This window comes from Rhinoraja longicauda, chromosome 34, assembly GCF_053455715.1.
Source record: "Rhinoraja longicauda isolate Sanriku21f chromosome 34, sRhiLon1.1, whole genome shotgun sequence".
NCBI lineage: Eukaryota > Metazoa > Chordata > Chondrichthyes > Rajiformes > Arhynchobatidae > Rhinoraja > Rhinoraja longicauda.
The window spans coordinates 9,365,423-9,380,174 of NC_135986.1; the positions used below are offsets into that span (position 1 = coordinate 9,365,423).

General features: G+C 53.2%; 1 protein-coding gene across 1 annotated transcript in view; it reads right to left on the reverse strand.

The window, feature by feature from the left end:
- Positions 1–316: 316 nt before the first annotated feature.
- Positions 317–14,752, reverse strand: part of slc25a35 (solute carrier family 25 member 35) — a 15,670-nt gene continuing 1,234 nt past the window's right edge. Inside the window, exons 2-5 of the mRNA XM_078428153.1 lie at positions 12,142–12,207; positions 5,785–5,937; positions 4,302–4,436; positions 317–1,671 (exon numbers count right to left, since the gene is read on the reverse strand). Coding sequence (XP_078284279.1) covers positions 1,507–1,671; positions 4,302–4,436; positions 5,785–5,937; positions 12,142–12,207 — 519 coding nt within the window. The 3' untranslated portion in view covers positions 317–1,506. The remainder of the gene's footprint in view (positions 1,672–4,301; positions 4,437–5,784; positions 5,938–12,141; positions 12,208–14,752) is intronic.

Sequence of the window (14,752 nt, forward strand, 5' to 3'; positions counted from 1 at the left end):
AGCCTCCGTTAGGCAAACACACTCGGCCCCGCTCCCCGAACACACTCCGTTAACCTACATTGTCCGAGCCGACAGCATCCGGGTCTACAGCGTCCGGGCCTACAGTGTCCGGGCCTACAGTGTCCGGTCCTACAGCGTCCGGGCCTACATTGTATGGGCCTACAGTGTCCAGGCCTACAGCGGCCCCCGGGCCTACAGTGTCCGGGCCTACAGTGTCCGGGCCTACAGTGTCCGGACCTACATTGTCTGGGCCTACATTGTCCAGGCCTACAGCGCCCCCCCCGGGCCTAATCCGGGACAAATAAATTTAGCACAATGTATGGGATGTCCCGGCTAATACGGGACAGTTGGCAACCCTACTTTTAAATCATGTTATTAGTCTCTGCCCTCAACTACCTCCTCCTCTGTGTGCAAGGACTGGAACAAGGTGTTGGGGGGAGCGTGACACTTAATTGAACACACTTGGGTGGATGGTGTGGATAAAATGTGCTGGAAGGAACAGCAGACGCTGGTTTACACCGAAGATAGACACAAAGTGCTGGAGTAACTCAGCGGGACAGGCAGCATCTCTGGAGAGAAGGAATAGGTGACGTTTCTGGGCGAGACCGTTCCCCCAGTCTGATGAAGAATCTCAACCTGAGACGATGCCTATTCCTTTTCTCCAGAGATGCTGCCTGACCCGCTGAGTTACTCCAGCATTTTGTGTCTGTGAAGGGCATGGATTCTATGTCAGATAAGTCAGAAACAAAGTGCTGGAGGAACTCAGTGGGTCAGGCAGAATCTGTGGAGGGCAAATTGACAGACAACATTTCAGGTCGAGACCCTTCAGACTATGGGGTTGAGGGGGAAGGATAGATCAGCCATGATTGAATGGCGGAGTAGATTTGATGGGCCTAATTCTGCTCATGGACTTCATGAACATCTGAGCAGGAAAGAACTGCAGATGCTGGTTTAAATCGAAGGTAGACACAAAATGCTGGAGTAAATCATGGACATACGAGTTTGCTGCACCATTCGATCATGCCTGATCTCTCTTTCCCTCTCAACCCCACTCTCCTGCTGCCTCCCCATTAGCCCCAGAAACTAATCAAGAGGTTATCCATCTACGCTTTAAAAATATCCACTAACTTGGCCTCCACAGCCGTCTGTGGCAATGAATTCCACAGATTCACCACCCACTGGCTAAAGAAATTCCTCCTCATCTCCTTTCCAAAGGTACGACCTTTAATTCTGAGGCTGTGCCCTCTGGTCCTAGACTCTCCCCCACTAGTGGAAACATCCTCTCCACATCTACTCTGTCCAGGCCTTTCATTATCAGGTAGGTTTCAATGAGGGTCCTCTCTCTCTCTCCCACCCCACCCCCTCTCTCTGTCCTTCTAAACCTAAGCGAGTGTCTTCTAAACCCAGAGACGTCAAACGCTCCTCGTACGTTATCCTTCCGCGGGGTGGGGTTGGGGCAGGGGGGGGGGGGGGGGGGGCGGGCTATTGGAGAGGGGTGCCCCTTCCTCACTCCCAGTAAAACTTGCGCAGCTCGTCCCAGAAAAAGAGGCTGAGGACGGTGTGCGGGCCCAGCCTGAAATAGGAGGCTCCCGTTCCCTTGTACAGGCCCGACAGGCCTTCCTTCCTCACCGTCTTAGCGAAGCAGTCCAGGTTGCCCCGGTAGAACAGGCCCTGAGGTAGAAGAACAACGAGGGAGAAACATCAGCGGAGTTTGGAGAGAGATAATAGACAATAGACAATAGACAATAGGTGCAGGAGGAGGCCATTCAGCCCTTCGAGCCAGCACCGCCATTCAATGCGATCATGGCTGATCACTCTCAATCAGTACCCCGTTCCTGCCTTCTCCCCATACCCCCTCACTCCGTTATCCTTAAGAGCTCTATCCAGCTCTCTCTTGAAAGCATCCAACGAACTGGCCTCCACTGCCTTCTGAGGCAGAGAATTCCACACCTTCACCACTCTCTGACTGAAAAAGTTCTTCCTCATCTCCGTTCTAAATGGCCTACCCCTTATTTTTAAACTGTGGCCCCTTGTTCTGGACTCCCCCAACATTGGGAACATGTTTCCTGCCTCTAATGTGTCCAATCCCCTAATTATCTTATATGTTTCAATAAGATCCCCCCTCATCCTTCTAAATTCCAGTGTATACAAGCCCAATCGCTCCAGCCTTTCAACATACGACAGTCCCGCCATTCCGGGAATTAACCTAGTGAACCTACGCTGCACGCCCTCCATAGCAAGAATATCCTTCCTCAAATTTGGAGACCAAAACTGCACACAGTACTCCAGGTGCGGTCTCACCAGGGCCCGGTACAACTGTAGAAGGACCTCTTTGCTCCTAACAGCGCACAAACAGGCCCTTCGGCCCACCGAGTCCGCACCGACCAGCGATCCCCGCACATTAACACCACCCGACACTCTTGGGGCGATTTACAATCTTTACCAAAACCAATTAACGTACAAGCCCGTTCATCTTTGGAGTGTGAGAGGAAACCGGAGAAAGCCCACGCAGTCACGGTGAACGTACAAACTATGTCCAGACAAATAAGTTTATTTGGTGGTGGCGCAGCGGTAGAGTTGCTGCCTCACAGCGAATGACCCGGGTTCCATCCCGACTATGGGCGCTGTCTGTACGGAGTTTGTACGTTCTCCCCGTGACCTGCATGGGTTTTCTCCGAGATCTTCAGTTTCCTCCCACACTCCAAAGACGTGCACTAATTGGCACTAATTGGCTTGGTATAAATGTGAAGATTGTTCCCGATGTTGGGGGAGTCCAGAACTAGGGGTCACAGCTTAAGGATAAGGGGGAAGTCTTTTAGGACCGAGATGAGAAAACATTTCTTCACACAGAGAGTGGTGAGTCTGTGGAATTCTCTGCCACAGAAGGTAGTTGAGGCCAGTTCATTGGTTATATTTAAGAGGGAGTTAGATGTGGCCCTTTTTGCTAAAGGGATCAGGGGGTATGGAGAGAAGGCAGGTACAGGCTACTGAGCTAGATGATCAGCCATGATCACATTGAATGGCAGTGCAGGCTCGAAGGGCCGAATGGCCTACTCCTGCACCTATTTTCTATGTTTCTATGTAAACCCACCCGTCCCCCTCCCCCTCAACAGGGAGCCTGCTTTTCATAAGGTCATAAGTGATAGGAGCTGAATGCGGCCCATCAAGCCTGCTCTACCATTCAATGATGGCCGATCTATCTCTTCCTACTGATCTCCTAACCCCCATTCCCCCACAAGCAACTGCAGATGCTGGCTCACAAAACACAACACACAAATCGTTTGAGCAACTCCAGCACGTTGTGTCTTTTTTACATCAGTTCATAAGTGATAGGAGCAGAGTGAGGCCATTCGGCCCATCATGTCTACTTTACCATTCAATCGTGGCTGATCTATCTCTCCCTCCTAACCCCATTCTCCTGCCTTCTCCCCATAACCCCTGACACTCGCACTAATCATAGAAAAAAAAAATAGGTGCGGGAGTAGGCCATTCGGCCCTTCGAGCCTGTACACACCGCCATTCAATATGATCATGGCTGATCATCCAACTCAGTATCCTGTACCTGCCTTCTCTCCATACCCCCTGATCCCTTTAGCCACAAGGGCCACATCTAACTCCCTCTTAAATATAGCCAATGAACTGGCCTCAACTACCTTCTGTGGCAGAGAATTCCACAGATTCACCACTCTCTGTGTGAAAAAACACTTTCTCATCTCGGTTCTAAAAGACTTCCCCCTTATCCTTAAAGAATCTACCTACCTCTGCCGTAAAAATATCCTCTGACTTGGCCTCCACAGCCTTCTGTGGCAAAGAATCCCACAGATTCTGACTAAAGATATTCCTCCTTATCTCCTTCCTAAAGGAACGTCCTTTAATTCTGAGGCCGTGGCCTTTTCAGCAGAATGTTTCCGTTGTAGCTATTTTAACTATGTTCTGTGTTCTATCATGGTTCCCCAGTGTGTGAGCTCTAAAGTTGACCATGTTATAACCTACTCATTTTTTTAGATTTAGAAATACAGCGCGGAAACAGGCCCTTCGGCCCACCGGGTCCGCGCCGCCCAGCGATCCCCGCACATTAACAATATCCCACACGCACTAAGGACAATTTTTTTTTACATTTACTGAGCCAATTAACCTACATACCTGTACGTCTTTGGAGTGTGGGAGGAAACCGAAGATCTCGGAGGAAACCCACGCAGGTCACGGGGAGAACGTACAAACTCCGTACAGACATTTGCCCAGCCAATTAACCTACAAACCTCATGTTGCTTATAATGTTGGATATTCCCCACCATAGTTACCTTTCCTCGCTGGTCCACTGGTTGGTTGTAGAGGCGGGTGCTGACCACATCAAAGGGGGCGATGGCCAAGACGGTGAACAGGCTGCTGACCATGCCTGCCACTAGGGGCTCCAGCGGGCTGCCGGCCGGGATGACCTGGGGTGAGGGGGTGGGGTGATTAGTGGTGGGTAGGGTCGCCAATTGCCCGTATTAGCCGGGACATCCCGTATTTTGGGCTAAATCGGTATGTCCCGTACGGGACCGCCCTTGTCCCGTATTAGTAGGGTTGCCAACTTCGTCACTCCCAAATAAGGGACAAAGGGTGACGTCACCGCTCCGCGACCCCACGTGACTTCACCCAGCCAGCGGCCACGTGCTCCCGTTCCGCCAATGGTGGCCGCACGGGCCGGGATGCTACACAACCTCCGTTAGGCGGCGCCCGGGCCTACAGCGTCTGGGTCTACAGTGTCCGGGCCTACAGCGTCCGGGCCTACAGCGTCCGGGCCTACAGCGTCCGGGCCTACAGTGTCCGAGCATACAGTGTTCGGGTCTACAGTGTCCGGGCCTACAGCGTCCGGGCCTACAGCGTCCGGGCCTACAGCGTCCGGGCCTACAGCGCCGGGCCTACAGCGTCCGGGCCTACAGCGTCCGGGCCAACAGCGTCCGAGCATACAGCGTCCGGGCCTACGGCGTCCGGGCCTACGGCGTCCGGGCCTACGGCGTCCGGGCCTACGGCGTCCGGGCCAACAGCGTCCGAGCATACAGCGTCTGGGCCTACAGTGTCCTGGCCTACAGTGTCCGGGTCTACAGTGGCCCCCAGGCCTACAGCGGCCCCCAGGCCTACAGCGGCCCCCAGGCCTAAAACGTGACAAACTACTTTAGCCCAATACAGGGGTTGTCCCAGCTAATACGGGACAGTCGGTTTGTCCCGTACGGGACAGCCCTTGTCCCGTATTAGTAGGGTTGCCAACTTCCTCACTCCCAAATAAGGGACAAAGGGTGACGTCACCGCTCCGCGACCCCACGTGACTTCACCCAGCCAGCGGCCACGTGCTCCCGTTCCACCAATGGTGGCCGCACGGGCCGGGATGCTACACAACCTCCGTTAGGCGGCGCCCGGGCCTACAGCGTCTGGGCCTACAGTGTCCGAGCATACAGTGTTCGGGCCTACAGCGTCCGGGCCTACAGAGTCCGGGCCTACAGCGTCCGGGCCTACAGCGCCGGGCCTACAGCGTCCGGGCCTACAGCGTCCGGGCCTACAGCGTCCGGGCCAACAGCGTCCGGGCCTACAGCATCCGGGCCTACGGCGTCCGGGCCTACGGCGTCCAGGCCTAAAGCATCTGGGCCTACCGTGTCCGGGCCTACAGCGGCCCCCAGGCCTACAGCGGCCCCCAGGCCTAAAACGTGACAAACTACTTTAGCCCAATACAGGGGTTGTCCCAGCTAATACGGGACAGTTGGCAACCCTACTTATGACCCACCCCGTCGCGCAGGCCCCTCTCACCTGCATGTCTCTGGTGAGCTGTTTGGTTTCGGAGAAGGTGGAGAGTTGCACGGCGGATCCCACCATGACCCTCGGCAAGGCCGAGCTCGAGCCGCGCCACAGACCCATGACCCCATGCTGCCGATAAATGGTCATCAACGCGTGCAGCATTCCCTGAGGGAGGAAGCAGGGGTTCCCCTAGTTTAGTTTAGAGGTTAAAGATACAGTTGCGGGTCGTTTCACACGTTTCAGTCTGAAGAAGGGTCTCGGCCCGAAACGTCACCCATTCCTTCTCTCCAGAGATGCTGCCAGTCCAGAGCACCCGGACAAAACCCATGCGGGTCACAGATAGAAGGTGCAAACTCCCTTTCTAAACAACACCCGTGGTCAGGATCTCTGGCGCTGTGAGGCAGCATTGTGTGGTAGTGTTGATGTGCAGGGATCGCTGGTCGGTGCAGACTCGGTGGGCCGAAGGGCCTGTTTCCGCGCTGTATCTCTAAACTAAACTATGCTAAAACAAAGATTTTCACTCTATCCCAGCACAGGTGGCAATAATAAACCTAAACCAAATAAGGCAAATTAAACCTTTCCAATTTCTTTCAACTCCTCTGCTGGAAAGGCATTCGAAAATGGTAGAGAACATACTGACTGGTTGCATCAAGGCCTGGTTCGGCAACTCGAACGGCCGGGAACGAAGGAGATTACAGAGAGTGGTGAACACTGCCCGGTCCATCGCGGGTTCTGACCTCCCCACCACCGATGGGATCTACAGGAGTCGCTGCCTCAAAATGGCCACCAGAGTCCCACAACACCCTGGCCACTCCTGCCGTCGGGGAGAAGGTACAGGAGCCTGAAAACTGAGGCCTGTCACTTGGGCTTTTTTCCAGCCCCCTCTGTTTCCCAGCTTTCTCCCCCCCCCCCCCCTCCCCTTACTGTGATGTCCGAAGGGGTGTGTCAATGTTTACAGGGGGTTCCAGGTGAGTGTGTGTCTGCTACAGGGGCCTTGGTGGTGGTAGGGCCTCGCGATCCACCGGTCGATGTGCGTGAGGGGAAGACGATGGGGGCCCAGCGTGGAGGGGCCCAGTGTGGGGGGAGGGGCACTCTAGTTTAGAATCCTCTGGCCAGGGATAAGCCTGCGTTCATCCGTTCGTTTGTTCGTTTGTTTGTTCCGGTGAAGGCGCTGTGCACACGGCAGCCAGCCAACAATTGCTTTTGTCTTTTTCTTTTCACGTTTAATTTAATTTTAATTTCAGGTTTTCGTGGAACTTGTCGTGTGTTATGACTGTTAGCGGTAGTAACGTTCTACCGTATCGTATCGTGTCAACAGACAACAGACAATAGGTGCAGGAGGAGGCCATTCGGCCCTTCGAGCCTGTACGCACCGCCATTCAATGTGATCATGGCTGATCATTCTCAATCAGTACCCCGTTCCTGCCTTCTCCCCATACCCCCTGACTCCGCTATCCTTAAGAGCTCTATCTAGCTCTCTCTTGAATGCCTTCAGAGAATAGGCCTCCACTGCCTTCTGAGGCAGAGAATTCCACAGATTCACAACTCTCTGACTGAATTTTTTTTTTCTCATCTCAGTTCTAAATGGCCGACCCCTTATTCTTAAACTGTGTGGCCCCTGGTTCTGGACTCCCCCAACATTGGGAACATGTTTCCTGCCTCTAACGTGTCCAACCCCTTAATAATCTTATACGTTTCGATAAGATCCCCTCTCATCCTTCTAAGGATGTGTCGTATTTACAGCGGGGGTCCCGGGTAGTGTGTTTCAGTATCTGAAGGTTCCGCTCCTTCAACATCTGCAGTGAGATGCTGCAGATGTTCCACCCATCGGTGGTGACCAGCGGCCATCTTCTTCGCTGCCGGGCGCCGGGGGCAGCAGGGCGAAGGCCGCGGACGCCAACAGGATCAACAAACTCGTCGGGAAGGCCGGCCCCGTCCTGGGGGGGGGGAGAGTTGGAGTTGGATTCGCGGGAGGGGGTCTCGGAAGGGAGGGCGCTCCTCAAACTGCGGAGCATGCTGGGACAATACAGCTCACCCCCTCCCCCCCGTGACACACTGGCCAACCTGAGGAGCACCTTCAGCAACAGACTGGTGCCACCAACATGCAGCACACAACGCCACAGGAGATCCTTCTTCCCTGTGGCTATCAAACCGTACAACCCCTCCCCCTTCTGTCGTGGGGTAGACCGAGACTGACCCCCCCCCCCACCCCCCAATCTTTGCACATCCCCCAATCACATGATCACATTGAATGGCGGTGCTGCCTCGAAGGGCCGAATGGCCTCCTCCTGCACCTGTTGTCTATTGTCTATAATCCTTTCCACTCGACAAATTGGAGGAACAGCATCTCATATTTAGCTTGGGCAGCTTACACCCCAGCGGTGTGAACATTGACTTCTCCAACTTCAGATAGTTCCTCTGTCCTTCCCTTTCCCCTCCCCCTTCCCAGTTCTCCCACTGTCTTCCCGTCTCCTACTACATTCTATCTTTGTCCCCCCCTCCCCCTCCCCTGACATCAGTCTGAAGAAGGGTCTCGACCCGAAACGTCACCCATTCCTTCTCTCCCGAGATGCTGCCTGACCTGCTGAGTTACTCCAGCATTTTGTGTCTACCTTCAATTTCATGTTTCATGCATTTGGTGTTTTATGACAGTTGGCAGAACAATATCCCTCCTGGGATAAATAAAGCCCAATCGTATCGTAACGTATTTAGGGCGGCACGGTGGCGCAGCGGTAGAGTTGCTGCCTTACAGCGAATGCAGCGCCGGAGACTCGGGTTCGATCCTGACTACGGGCGCCGTCTGTACGGAGTTTGTACGTTCTCCCCATGACCTGCGTGGGTTTTCTCCGAGATCTTCGGTTTCCTCCCACACTCCAAAGACGTACAGGTGTGTAGGTTAATTGACTGGGTAAATGTTTAAAAAAATTGTCCCTAGTGTGTGTGGGATAGTGTTAGTGTGCGGGGATCGCTGGGCGGCGCGGACCCGGTGGGCCGAAGGGCCTGTTTCCGCGCTGTATCTCTAAATCTAAAATGTAAATCTACATGGGTTCCCAGGGAGTTTGTCTTTATTTAAACTACTGCCCCAATTACTTCCCCAGGAACACGGAGAGAGTTCCTCTTTTGTTAGCTTTCTCTTTTACAAAACGATTCCTCTTGGTTTCGTAAGGCGTGTGGGGAGTTGGGCAAGGAATACTCGTGATAAAGCCACCACTCAGACAATGTGGCAATGACCAGTGGATGTGGAGAGGATGTTTCCACTAGTGGGAGAGTCTAGGACCAGAGGGCACAGCCTCAGAATTAAAGGGCGTACAGTACTTTTGCAAAGGATAAGAGAAGGAATTTCTTAAGCCAGAGGCCGGTGAATCTGTGGAATTCATTACCATACTTGGAGGCCAAGTCAATGGACATTTTGTTATTTTTAGTGTGTTTTAAAAGTTTGTGTTAATGTTCTCTGGTTTGTTTTATGTGGGGGGGAGGGAAGAGGGGGAAACTTTTTTTCAATCTCTTACCTTGCCGGAGATACGATTGTTTTCCGAGCAGTAAGATTTAGATTTTTTAGATTTAGAGATACAGCGCGGAAACAGGCCCTTCGGCCCACCGAGTCCGCGCCGCCCAGCGATCCCCGTACACTAACACTATCCTACACACACTAGGGACAAGTTTTACATTTGCCCAGCCAATTAACCTACAAACCTGTACGCCTTTGGAGTGTGGGAGGAAACCGAAGATCTCGGAGAAAACCCACGCAGATCACGGGGAGAACGTACAAACTCCGTACAGACGGCGCCCATAGTCAGGATCGAACCTGAGTCTCGCGCGATGCATTCGCTGTAAGGCAGCAACTCTACCGCTGCGCCACAGTGCCACTACTAAGTGGAGAACGTGGAGTCCACGGGGACTCTGGACGCCTTCCGTGAACGCCAGTTGCCGCGAGGAGTCGAGTGTATTGCAGATAAAGTTGACGGCATTTTAATCTGATAACTGTTTGATTGTTGTTTGCAAAACTGCCAATGGCAATCTTGATTTTGTTACTACTACTCTGTGATAAAAATCATGAGAGGACTAGATCGGGTAGACGCACAGTGTCTCCCGCCCAGAGTAGGGGAATTGAGGACCAGAGGACACGGGTTTACAGCGAAGGGGAAACGATTTAATAGGAATCTGAGGGGTAACTTTTCCACACAGAGGGCGGTGGGTGTATGGAACGAGCTGCCAGAGGAGGTAGTTGAGGCTGGGACTATCCCAACGTTTAAGAAACAGTTAGACAGATACATGGATAGGACGGGTTTGGAGGGATATGGGCCAAACGTAGGCAGGGTGGACTAGTGTAGATGGGACATGTTGACAGATGGGACTAGTGTAGCTGGGACATGTTGAAAGATGGGACTAGTGTAGCTGGGACATGTTGAAAGATGGGACTAGTGTAGCTGGGACATGTTGGCAGGTTGGACTAGTGTAGCTGGGACATGTCAGACAATGGACAATAGATGCAGGAGTAGGCCATTCGGCCCTTCGAGCTAGCACCACCATTCAATGTGATCATGGCTGATCATTCTCAATCAGTACCCCGTTCCTGCCTTCTCCCCATACCCCCTGACTCCGCTATCCTTAAGAGCTCTATCTAGCTCTCTCTTGAATGCATTCAGAGACTTGGCCTCCACTGCCTTCTGAGGCAGAGAATTCCACAGATTTACAACTCTCTGACTGAAAAAGTTTTTCCTCATCTCAGTTCTAAATGGCCTAACCCTTATTCTTAAACTGTGGCCCCTGGTTCTGGACTCCCCCAACATTGGGAACATGTTTCCTGCCCTTGTCCCGTATTATTAAGGTTGCCAACTTCCTCGCTCCCAAATAAGGGACAAAGGGTGACGTCACCGCCCCGCGCCCCACGCGACCTCACCCAGCCAGCGGCCGCGTGCTCCCGCTCCACCAATGGCGGCCACCCTTATTTGGGAGTGAGGAAGTTGGCGACCCTAACCCGTGACCTCTGACTCAGAGCCTAGTTTGTTCAGTATCGGAATGTGCTTACAAGGAGGAAGTTGGCAGCAGAGAACCTTCATCATCTGAGACTGAGTCGGGAACTGAAATCTGCTGTGTGTGTGTGATGTTCATCTACCCAGAGAGTGTGTGTGATGGGACGGTGTAGAGGGAGTTTCACTCAGACTGTGTCCAACACGTCCTGCCCCTGCACTTTTTAAAAATACAAAGAGCTTTTATTCCAAATAAACACAAATACAGAGTAGAGGGCCATAGAGTGATACAGCATGGAAACAGGCCCGTCGGCCCAACTTGCCCACACCAGCCAACATGTCCCATCTACACCTGTCCCACCTGCCAACATGTCCCAGCTACACTAGTCCCACCTGCCAACATGTCCCAGCTACACTCGTCCCACCTGCCAACATGTCCCAGCTACACTAGTCCCACCTGCCAACATGTCCCAGCTACACTAGTCCAACTGGCCAACATGTCCCAGCTACACTAGTCCCACCTGCCAACATGTCCCAGCTACACTAGTCCCACTGGCCAACATGTCCCAGCTACACCTGTCTCACCTGCCGACATGTCCCAGCTACACTAATCCCACCTGCCAACATGTCCCAGCTACACTAGTCCCACCTGCCAACATGTCCCAGCTACACTAGTCCCACCTGCCAACATGTCCCAGCTACACTAGTCCAACCGGCCAACATGTCCCAGCTACACTGGTCCCACCTGCCAACATGTCCCATCTACACCTGTCCCACCTGCCAACATGTCCCAGCTACACTAGTCCCACTGGCCAACATGTCCCAGCTACACTAGTCCCACCTGCCAACATGTCCCAGCTACACTGGTCCCACCTGCCAACATGTCCCAGCTACACTAGTCCCACCTGCCAACATGTCCCAGCTACACTAGTCCAACCGGCCAACATGTCCTAGCTACACTGGTCCCACCTGCCAACATGTCCCAGCTACACTAGTCCCATCTGCTAATATTCTTGCTATTGAGGGCGTGCAGCGTAGGTTTACTAGGTTAATTCCCGGAATGGCGGGACTGTCGTATGTTGAAAGACTGGAGCGACTAGGTTTGTATACGCTGGAATTTAGAAGAATGAGAGGGGATCTTATCAAAACGTATAAGATTATTAAGGGGTTGGACATGTTAGAGGCAGGAGTTGTTTGTGTGTGTCTGTCTGTGAATCTGTGTGTGTGTGCCTGTGTATGTATGTGTAAATCTGTGTGTCTGCGTGTGTGTGTTTGTGTGTGTGTATGTGTGTGTGTCTGCGTGTGTGTGTGTGTATGTGTGTGTGTCTGCGTGTGTGTGTCTGTGTGTTTGTGTGTACATGAGCATGCACACTTGAACCAGACCTGTGCCCCCACCTACCTGATGCCGGTACTGATATCCCACTGCTATCGTTGACTTAGACTGGGCCTGAAGGTGAGTCTTCACCTGCAAGCACAACAGAAACACAAGGAGGTGACCATTTCCACTCCCCATCGCCGCTGCCCAAATTCAGCTACCGAGAATGCAAGCAATAGGAAGCAGAGGCTTTAGCATTTAGAGATACAGTGCAGAAACAGGCCCAATACCCCACCAAGACCATGCCGACCAGCGATCCCCACACACTAACACTATCCTACACACACTAGGGACAATTTTACCGAACCTATTTAACCCACAAACCCGCACATCTCTGGAGTGTGGGAGGAAACCGGAGCACCCGGAGAAAACCCACGCAGGTCACGAGGAGAACATACAAACTCCACACAGACAGCGCCCGTAGTCGGGATCGAACCCGGGTCTCTGGCGCAGTGAGGCACTGAATCTACCGCTGCGCCACCGTGAAAGTTTATCATGTTCAGACATAGGTAGAGTGGATATGGAGAGGATGGTTCCACTAGAGGGAGAGTCTAGGACCAGAGGGCACAGCCTCAGAATTAAAGGACGTGCCTTTTAGGAAGTACACGAGAAGGAACGTCTTTAGTCAGAGGGTGGTGAATCTGTGGGATTCATTGCCACAGACTGCTGTGGAGGCCGATTTTTGAGGCTGAGATACATTCTTGATTAGTGCGGGTGTCAGGGGTTATGGGGAGAAGGCAGGAGAATGGGGTTGGGAGGGAGAGAGATAGACCAGCCATGATTGAATGGCGGAGTAGACTCGATGGGCCGAATGGCCCAATTCTGCTTCTATTACTTATTTTAAAAGACACAACGTGTTGTAGTAACTCACAGGCTTTGTGTGTTGTGTTTTGTAAGCCAGCATCTGCAGTTCCTTGAGTTCATTGTCCTGTCCTATGTTCTACCCTTCCTCTCCTTACCCCCCCTCACCTCATGCCCGCACCTCTTTCCATTGCTGTTCTCTGAGACCCGTTGGACCTTCACAGTGCTTTAGTTTAGAGATACAGCGCGGAAACAGGCCCTTCGGCCCACCGGGTCCGCGCCGACCAGCGATCCCCGCACATTAACATTATCCCACACACTAGGGACAAATTAGATTTACACCAAGCCGATTAACCTACAAACCTGCACGTCTTTGGAGTGTGGGAGGAAACCGAAGCTCTCGGAGAAAACCCACGCAGGTCACGGGGAGAACGTACAAACTCCGTACAGACAGCGCCCGTAGTCGGGATCGAACCCGAGTCTCCGGCGCTGCATTCGCTGTAAGGCAGCAACTCTACCGCCGCGCCACCGTGACCGCCCACCGCCCTGCTTCCAATGCGAGTAACTTCAGAATGGAGATGGGGAGGAATCTGTGGAATTCGCTGCCACAGACGGCGGTGGAGGCCAAGTCAGTGGGTTGTTTTTAAAGGGGAGATTGATAGGTTAATGATTAGTAAGGTGTCAAAGGTTTACGGTAAGTAGGCATGAAAATGGGAGTTGAGAAGAAAAATAGATTAACCAAGGCAATAGGTAAGCTCGAAGACAGACACAAACCGCTGGAGTAACTCAGCGGGACAGGCAGCATCTCTGGAGAGAAGGTATGGGTGACGTTTCGGGTCGAGACCCTGCTCCAGTCTGAGACCCGTTCCTTCTCTCCAGAGATGCTGCCCGACCCGCTGAGTTACTCCAGCATTTTGTGTCTACCTTCGATTTAAACCAGCATCTGCAGTTTTTAGATTTTTTAGATTTTAGATTTAGAGATAGAGCGCAGAAACAGGCCCTTCGGCCCACCGGGTCCGCGCCGACCAGCGATCCCCGCACACTAACACTATCCTACACCCACTAGGGACATTTTTTACATTTACCCAGCCAATTAACCTACAAACCTGCACGTCTTTGGAGTGTGGGAGGAAACCGAAAATCTCGGAGAAAACCCACGCAGGTCACGGGGAGAACGTACAAACTCCGTACAGACGGCGCCCGTAGTCAGGATCGAACCTGAGTCTCCGGCGCTGCATTCGCTGTAAGGCGGCAACTCTACCGCTGCGCCACCGTGCCGCCCACCGTGGCGCAGATTTGCTGCCTCACTGCGCCAGAGACCCGGGTTGGATCCCGACTACGGAAGCTAAGGGGCAACATTTTTCACAGAGGGTGGTGGGTGAATGGAGCGAGCTTCCAGAGGAGGTAGTTAAGGCAGGGGCTATAACAACATTTAAAAGACATCCGGAAAGGTACATGGATACAATAGGTTTAGAGGGATACTAGACCAAGTGGACCCGTTGGGCCCAAAGCTCTACTGCATTGTTGTAGCACCCTCCCTCCTCCCCTTCCCCCTTCCCCACCCCCTCCCTCCCTCCCTCCTCCCCCTCTACTCTCCCTCCTCCCCTCCATCCCCCTTCCACTCTCCCCCCTCCCCTTCCCCCCTCCTCCCTCCCTCCCCTTCCACTCTCCATCCTCCCTCCTCCACCCCTCCCCCTCCCTCCTCCCCTCCCCCCCTTCCTCTCACACTCTCACCCCCTCCCCTTCCCCACTCCCCCCTCCCTCCTCTACTCCTACCCCCTCCCCTTCCACTCTCCCTCCTCCCTCCATCCCCTTCCCCTCCCACTTTCCCCCC